The sequence below is a fragment of the Bison bison genome, unplaced genomic scaffold (assembly GCF_000754665.1).
Source record: "Bison bison bison isolate TAMUID 2011002044 unplaced genomic scaffold, Bison_UMD1.0 scf7180017847682, whole genome shotgun sequence".
Classification (NCBI taxonomy): domain Eukaryota; kingdom Metazoa; phylum Chordata; class Mammalia; order Artiodactyla; family Bovidae; genus Bison; species Bison bison.
In genome coordinates, this window is record NW_011478255.1 from 2,552 (window position 1) to 11,896 (window position 9,345).

At 36.7% G+C, this 9,345-nt stretch overlaps 1 protein-coding gene across 1 annotated transcript; it reads left to right on the forward strand.

Annotated features, from left to right (window-relative positions):
- Positions 1 to 402: 402 nt before the first annotated feature.
- Positions 403 to 7,528, forward strand: LOC104991286 (tripartite motif-containing protein 5-like; the record flags this gene model as incomplete). Its single annotated transcript, XM_010843707.1, has 5 exons — positions 403 to 740; positions 4,380 to 4,402; positions 5,601 to 5,701; positions 5,986 to 6,012; positions 6,228 to 7,528. Coding segments are annotated over 5 exons (1,085 nt in total), but the record flags the coding sequence as incomplete, so codon positions are not given.
- Positions 7,529 to 9,345: the final 1,817 nt, after the last annotated feature.

The following is a 9,345-nucleotide window of genomic DNA, read 5'->3' on the forward strand; positions in this document are numbered from 1 at the left end:
AGACTTGGGACCATTATTTTGAAATATGGTGTAGAGAAAAAATATATAAACAAAGTCAGCTACCCCCAGTATTGCTTTCCTCTTTCTATTTCACTTCCTTGTGGACTTCTCTGATAGATCAATTGGTGAAGAATTCGCCTGCAATGCAGGAGATCCCAGTTCAGTTCCTGGGTTGGGAAGGTCCCCTGCAGAAGGGATAGGCTATCCACTCCAGTGTTCTTGGGTTTCCCTTATACTCAGCTGGTAAAGAATCCACCTGTAATGCTGGAGACCTGGGTTCAATCCCTAGGTTGGGAAGATCCCCTGGAGAAAGGAAAGGCTACCCACTTCCGTATTCTGACATAGAGAATTCCATGGACTGTTTAGTCCATGGGGTTGCAAAGAGTCAGACATGACTGAGAGACTTTCACTCCTTGTGGGAACTTCCCAAGCAGAAGAGTTATATTTCTGGCTCCCAGTCCCAGGCCAATGGTCCAAGTACCTCTCTCTGTCTTTTTTCATTCCTGAAGATTCAAATAGAAAATGAGATACAAAATGTCCAGGGAAAGTTTACACAACTAAGACAAATCCTGGACAGTGAGGAGATGAAGGAACTGAGAAAGCTGAAGGATGAGTTGGGAGTTATTCTCAAAGAGCTGGCAGAATCTGAGAATGATCTGGTCCAAGAGAAGCTGTTGGTGAGCAATCTCATCTCAGATGTGGAGCACCATTTGCAGGGATCAACAATGGAGCTGCTGCAGGTAAGACTTGGAAAGGAACCCCAGCATCTGAGGCATGAGAGAAATGTGTTCCTGTGATCCTTCTGATGCCCTCGCGGAGGTTGCTTTGACCCTGCAATATACCTTCTCTGCATCTATTTCAGAGGTTCTAAAATAACTGAATTATTTAATGTAGGAACAACAAGGGAAAGTTCTATTTTTATTGTTATCAAGCTCACTGCAAACATTTCACCATCTAGAGAAGATTTATTGTGTTCAGTGATTTTCCATAAGCCCCTGTTTTCTGTGGGCCAGTGCTAAACATTTATCGAGTACCTTTTCATGATTCAGATTATCACAAATTCACTTCAGATTCCAAGAAGTTTTTTTTCCTCAATGTGTTGAGATTGTCTACCTTTTTTCTGTTTTTGAAGACAGTTTATGAAGAACTGCTATTTATCTTTAAATACTCCATATAATCTACCTCCATTGCCTTTTCACTCTGGGTTTTTCTTATTGGAAAAGTTTAAAATACACATTTTTTTTTTCTGTCTCTTTTACTTGGACTAAGATTATTTAGATTTTTGCAATCCGCTAGTCCTTTATTGTATATTTTTGTCGGAATTTTTCTATCTTAAGTTGTCTGGTTTCTAAACATAAAGTTAGTTATAACAATTGCTTATTGTCCTTTAATTTCTATAGTACTCAGAGTGAAGTCCCTTTTTGTATTCCAGATTTTGCTCTGGAATTTCATTTTTTTCCCTACTCCTTTTAGTTATTTTTGTCAATTATATTAATTTTTTTTCAAAAGCATTGTTTCATTGATTTTTATTTTGTAAATTTTCTTATGCATTTATTTCTGCTCTCACATTTTTTTTCCTTTGTGTGTTTGTACACTTTTGCGTGTGCATGTGTAATGTGTGTGTATGTGTGTGTTCACTGTTTTTTAATAACTTTTCTTTCTTAGTAGATCACCGATTTGAGAGCATCTTAATAATATAAGCAGCAGTGTCTTAGTTTTTTTCCATTCATTTTGATTTAGTGTTTGTTTTTATTCAGATAACCTTATTTTCGTATTTCCTATGCAATTTCCTTTTGTTAAAACATAGATATTTGAAGATGTGCTGTTAATTAGTAATCCTTGGTGATTTTTGAATTTTACTTCTGCTGTAGATTTCAAATTTAATTCAATTGTAATCAGAGAATATATATTTTATCCCTTTAAACTTTTAAAATCACTGATAATTGTTTATGGCCTCAGATACTGTATGTCCAGAAAAATTTAAATATGAAAAGATTGTATATTCTCCATTCATTGGGTGAAATGGTCTATAGATGTCAGGTCAAGTTCTTGGATTGTATTGTCCATGTCTTCTACAACTGGGTGGTTTCCATATAAACTGTTCTCTCATTATTGAGAGTGAGTTGAAGTCTACAATTGCTATTGTTAAATTCTGCATTTTTCCTTTTAATTTTGCTTGGTGAATTTTAAAGCTCTATTGTTAGGTATATGCACATGTGTAATAGGTTTATCTTTTTGATGTACTAAACCTTTTATCATTATAAAATTATCCTCTCATTCGTTCATAATTTTTATTGTTTTAAAGTCAATTTTTTTTCTAATAATAATATAAAAACTTGAAATCATTAAAGCTTGCATGATCTATAGTTTTTCTCTTTTTACTTTTGCCTATTTGTATCTTTAAATCTAAAATACGTCTCTTACAAGTGACAATCACTAATTCTTCCTTGTTATCCCATGCAACAATCTCTAACTTTTTAATTGGGGTATTAAGATGATATCTTTAATACAAATACTGATATAACTGTGTTTAAACTTAGCTATTTGCTTTCTATTTGGCTACTGTAGTTTTCATTCTTCTCTTTCTTCTTAACTAGCTTCTTTTGTGTTAAATATTCCTGGTATAAAATTTTAAGCTTTCCTATTTTCTAACTGTATTTAAAAAAAAATTATTCAGCCCCTGTGGTTGCTCTAGTGATTACAGTGTTTCCTATCCTACCATGATCTACTTCACACTAAAACTAACTTATTTTCAGTAAATACAGAACTTTCCTGTAACATTGCTTCATTTCTTTCCAGCAACAACACAATGATGATTTACTATGGATACCTGATTCTGTGTAAACTAATCCTTGTAGACTTCTGAACTTTTGCTTACACTGGAAGGGAAAGTTCTCTTCTGGAGTTTATATCAGGAGATTCATCTTCTCTTTAAACTGAGAATAAAGTCAGTAGAGGTGGAATGAATAGAATTGGCGAAAGACACAAGCCAGCTTCTGATGGCAAGTTTTGGGCTTAAGAATTAGACTTTGAATAAATTTGCAATTGACCCCTCACCATCATTTATTTTCTCTCTACCTATTCTAATTTTACTTAATTTTTGTGAAACACACAAAAGAGCTTTAACACAGAGAATTTTTATCAAAAACCACTGGTTGCTCTTGTTTTTGTTGACATGGAGGAAATAAAGCTCCATGAAAAACGGATCAGATAAAATGCTGCATATCTATTCTAACCAATAAACTAATAATCTGTGTGATGATTAAGAAGATTACATGGCTAAAAACTGTTAAGCCATAGACTAAGCAGACTCAGTATAGACTACAGTACAGATAAATGCTCTAGGTTTTGGACAGTGACTGAATGCATATTGGTAACATGCTAAAAATGGGGTACAAGAGAGGAGACAATCTGGTTGATGAATAGTAAGTTACATATTAGACATCCTAAATTACTGATTCCTGTGGCTTATGTTTAACCGAATATATTAACAAGCATTTAAGAGACAAAGCTGAGTAAAACTAAGGCATTAGAAATCAACTGTACTTGTGTGTATGCTGGATTTAAGAGAGTGTGAGATCACTTATAGTGTATAAAATGAGATGAGAGAGACCAAAGAACCACCTACAATAATACATTTGTTTGCTTGTACTCTCAACAAGTGCAGTATAAATAGCTTGAGGAATATTAGGATTATGAATTCATCTTTGATTCTCCAAAGCCTGGTTTGCTGCTGCTGCTGCTAAGTCACTTCAGTCATGTCCAACTCTGTGTGACCCCATAGACGGCAGCCCAGCAGGCTCCCCTGTCCCTGGGATTCTCCAGGCAAGAACACTGGAGTGGGTTGCCATTTCCTTCTCCAATGCATGAAAGTGAAAAGTGAAAGTGAAGTTGCTCAGTCGTGTTCGACTCTTTGTGACCCCATGGGCTACAGCCTATCAGGCTCCTCCGTCCCTGGGATTTTCCAGTACTGGAGTGGGGTGCCATCACCTTCTCCGAAGCCTGGTTTAATGCTTGGCAAATAATAATACATCACTGTGCATTTTTGTTGAATAAATGGAAGAACTGTGGATTATTCAAATCATCTCATGGGTCACCAAACTTACAAGCTTTTGGTTTTTCCCTTAAATATGTCTCATCTCCAGACACTAGAATTCTCCTTCATGCTTCTATAAGGGTCAAAGCCTTTTACCTTTGGGAAATCTGACAACGTCGCGTGTGTCTTCTGGAATGACTGGCTTCACTCTTGTCTCTACTTTTTGGCTCTCACATTGAGACCATTTTTATTCCCACAATCGATGGCTGATGGGGATGTGAATAAGCTTGGGAAGTGGGGAGACTTATTACTTTTTGACGCATGTTTTCTCTTTTCTCACTAGGATGCGAATGTTATCATAAAAAGGTATGTGTGGGAAACCAGAGATAGGCCATTTATGCTGTGAAAATAAAATAAACCCCTCACAGTTGTCTGATAGCCAATTAGGATAAAACAATGCTCAAGGCAGAAAAATGGAGGATAGTCTTATTTTAAATTTCTATTCATACATCAGGGCTAGATTGTTTTATAAACATTGATAATGGACTGGATTCTATATTAAAGAATATTGATTGTGGGAAGTTGCAGAGTTTGGGTCAGTACCAGTATTAAGAATAAGGCAATACAGTATCAGATCCCCACGACTTCATAAAATTAATTCACACTGTGTGTCAATGTGCAACTCAGCTTCCCATATTTAGTAGGTGCTTGACTTGTCATGTGAAGGTTGAGTCTTCTTTTCCTGCCAAACACTTAGAATTAGAGACAACTCCTTTATATTTTAGTTTCTGCTCCCAGAAGAGACAAAGTCGTTGTATGTTTTTCGGCTTAGGTTTCCAAAAACAGATTTGAATCTCAAGGGATATTTTGGCCCTGGTCCAAACTATTGATCAATCTTGGTCACATCCTTCAGAAAAAACATCACTGTGTCTGCATTTGCACACCTACATGGCAGCATCAAGATCTTTGCAAACACATGAAAGTCAGACTACTTTATTATTCATAATGTCTTCTTTTCCAAGGGTTTGTAGTTATTCCTAGTGATTATGAAATCTCAGGGTATTCCGAGAGCCTCTCTATTGGACAGCACTCTTTGAATCTTGGGACTCTAGAGAGTGTTCTCATACCTGCTATGTCTCAAATACCCAGGAGCCAGATTCTGCAACCTCACTTTCTGACTCCTTCCTGGAAACACATATCTGTGCAGGGAATGTTCCACAAACTATTTTTTTAGATACCAAAGTTTTGTTTTGTTAAATCCATTGCTTCATATCATTTCATATGATCCCTAGGAGGTGGAGTGTGGTGGGTTAATGATTTCATTATAGAAGGAAGAAACTCCCCTTGTGACATTTTAAGACCATACAGGTCACACAGAGGGTACCTGGGAAGGTAGACATGAACACGTTCTTTCTTGCTGCAAGATCAGGCATCCACTCTCTTCTTTCCCAAGGTCTCCAGGAAAGACAATTCAAGCCCATAAACAGGGTGAACCTATAGCAAACCAGTGGTTTAAAGGGAAAAAAAAAATCACTTTTGTGAGCATCAAATTTGTCTTCCCTAGGAGTGAAACCTTGGCTCTGAAGAAACCAAAATCTTTCCCCAAGGAACAGAGGAGAGTGTTTCGAGTTCCTGATCTGAGACAGACACTGCATGTGTTTAATGGTGAGGAATGGTACCCAAGTGGGTGTAGGAGGGCCTCTTTGATGGAGAGAAAATGGGTAGGGGGCTCTAGTTTTTATGTGTGGATGGAGACAGCAAAGCCCAGACACTATGTGCTAATGATGTGGTCATATTTATGGGGGGTGACCGGGGGCTTGGTTCATCCTGTCTTTCCCCAGTTTACTACCTCATCATGGCCATTCCCCTCATCTGGAAGAAAATAGATTTCAGGGCTGACTCTATTGCTTATATTTAATATTGTGGATTTTTTTTTTTTCTCATTTCAGAGCTGACAGACGTGCAACGCTACTGGGGTAAGGAGACATCACAGTATAATCAAGCCACCCTGTTCTCATCATCTTTTAGAATTTTTCATTTTCTAGTAGGTTTCATGTTTTAAGACCCATGTTTTCCCTCCCAACACACACAAACATATAACTTTTCCAGGCAAGTCATTCTAAAGATCCCTTTCAAAATGTCATAAGAAAACTACATCATTACCCTAACCCAAGCCTATATTTTTCAACAGTTCAGGTGACCCTGAATTCTCCCAAGAGTGAAAATGTTGTCATTTCTCCGGATCAGAGACAAGTGAGATATGCATCCAGTGACCAATGCTCTAATGCGTATTGGAATGATAATTGTGAAGATTTTGGTGTCCTGGGCTCCCCAGTTATCACATCAGGGAGACATTACTGGGAGGTAGACGTGTCAAAGAAAAGTGCCTGGATCCTGGGGGTATGTGGTGAAAAATGTGAAGATATCATGAAGTTACCATCAAAACTTGGAAATTGTGGAAATGGAAATTGTCAAAATGTTTATTCAAGATATCAACCTAAAAATGGCTATTGGGTCATAGGGTTAAAGCATTATTGTGTATATAATGCCTTTGATGCATCTTCCTTCTCAGATCCTGTGATTTTACCCCTCTCCTTGAGTGTTTCTCTCCATCGTGTTGGGGTTTTCCTAGACTATGAGGCTCACACTGTCTTATTTCTCAATGTCACCAACCATGGGTTTCCCATTTGTCAATTCTCTTCATGTTCCTTTCCTCAGAACATAGTTCCATATTTCAATCCTATGAACTGTGGTGTCCCCATGACTCTGTGCTCACCAAGCTGTTGAGTCTTCTTACATTCACACTAACTCGTCTATAGTGCCTCTTACTGTAGGTGCATCTGACACACCTGTGCTTACCTGCAACATTCTTATCTTTTTTCCTTGCTACCTCTCTCTTTTTTTTTTTTTTCCATTTGAACATCCTTCATTCATTAGGAGGGTGAACAATTTCCCTTGTGTCATATTTTCCCCAATATCATGTATGTGTTAGAAAATCTTAATTAATTTTCCATACTCCATGGTAAAATTACGGATGCCCCATAAAGAAAGAGCAGTATTGATGTAACACCTTTGCCAAATTTTACAATCTCATTTACTCTGCCACTGACCGAGAAAATGAAAGAAAGCTTTTCAACAATGTTTGTATATTAGACCTAGTATAGGAGTCCTTCACTAAAGAGTGAGTGCTGAGCTGTGTCTCAGTTTATTCATGATGCCCATGTTCATTAAGAAATTGAGGAAAAATATCATACATGATATGTATTAAAATGAAAGTTTTGTGTTCAGAGTGTCTAAGTTTAAGCTCTGTCTCTATATATTAGAAGTGTAAACTTGAATAGCACATTTAAGTGATATGCTTATTTTCTTAAAATAATCTTGTTATAAAATTATACCATACACAAGATCACTGTGAAAAAATGAATGCAACTAAGTGTAAAGCATGTAACTGTCTCAATAATAAATATTTTATCTATTAATTACTAAACAATATAACCTATATCAGTGTCTCATTAAACAGATTTGTTCCTTCAGGAATACTACGGTTCTTTTCACTGAAGTCTCATTTTTCAGATCCTAGATTCCTTTGTGCTGCGTCAAGACTACTCTAGCTCTTCCTGCCATAGAAAAGTGTGTGATCACACAATTTTATTATAATTCTTATGTTTCTACATAATAGCTCTTATCAAGTAAACTAAACTCTATGGAGTTCACTTTCTCATTTAAAAAATCACCTGGTTAATATCGTGAAAATTAAACAATACAACATTTGCAATAACTTCTGTAATTTCAAGCCCATAAGGGGAAGCCCAGTATAAATGTCTATTCCTTTTTGTTTCCTTCTCACTGTGATTGAAATAGATCATTTTCAGAATGCATGTTACTTTATTTTCCACATTATTTCTTTGTTTTTAGAAACAGAATAAATTGATTGAAGAATTGCAATTTTTTCTCAATCTTACCTAATTGCTAAATAAATGTTTTTGGATAGCCACATTATCTCACACTTTTAACATTTCTGTAGTAATTCTATTTCATTGAAGTTGAATTTCACTTTGTGGCCTGTTTGAAAGTGCAAGTCGCTCGGTTACGTGTAAATCTTTGCGACCCCATGCACTATAGCCTGCCAGGTTCCTCTGACCATGGAATACTTCAGGCAAGAATACTGGAGTGGGTAGCCATTCCCTTCTCCAGGTGATCTTCTTGACTCAGGGATTGAACCCAGGTCTCCTGCATTGTAGGCTGATTCTTTTCTGTCTGAGCCACCAGAGAAACCCATGGTCTGTTTGTCCAGCTTTAAAAAATTCACAGTGATTATATTCCCAGTGATACATTAATACTCTAAAGTATAGTCATGGGATCTCTTAACAGTGGTGTAGATAAATGTTTTCTGAGCCCTGGTCAGACTTTTGCATTGAGGTGAAAGTTCACAAGAAGGAAGAGAAAAGTCTGCTATCTTCCTTTAGTGAGATTAGAGAAAGAATTATTTCTGAAATGAATATTCTTTCAGGAACTGATGGAATCCCCATGTCTTTTGGAATTTTTTCCCCAGTCATCCTCCAACCAAATCATAGTTCATTTTTTCTTCTCAAGAAGTAAAATAGATTATTTGTTTAAGCTATCACTCCTTTTATTCCTGTTTGTTCTCAGGAATTCTCAACTTTCTCATTTTAGGAAGACCTTTGATGAGAGAAGGGTTATCAAGGAGGACTTTTCCAGTGTTTCTCTTTGTGTGTGTGTGTGTGTGTTTGTATGCACATTCAATATCTTAGTACTGATTCTTGAAAACAGAAAAAAATTGGGCTTTTAAATTTTCCCTTTGACCTCTGCCTTCCTGTCTGCCCACTGCTACTATGACTAAAATTCTGACTTACTAGGAAAATTTTGTACTCTTGAGTAATTGACAAATGACTGTCCAGGGATATTGATGCCTTTTCTTTTACTGGAATGCCCCGTTTTCCAGTTCAGGATCAAGTGCCTAGTTATGAGAAAATGAAAATCTGAATGTCTACATACAAAAGAAAAGATCGGTTCACCGTGTGACACTCACTTTCTCACAGAGGTTCCTGACCCCAGAAATGAAGCCACCTTCTGCTGAAAAGAATAGAAATCGATAAGTTTCTCCCAGTTACAGATTCTCTTCTCAGGAAAAGACTAAAGAAAGTGTCCTGGAATTTCATCAATGACTGATGCTGAGAAAAGTGGACAGTTATATGTAAGAGAATAGGGTTGAACATTTCCTCAGACCGCATACAAAAGTAAATTAAAAATGGACTAAAGCCCTAAATGTAAGCCCTGAAACCATAAAA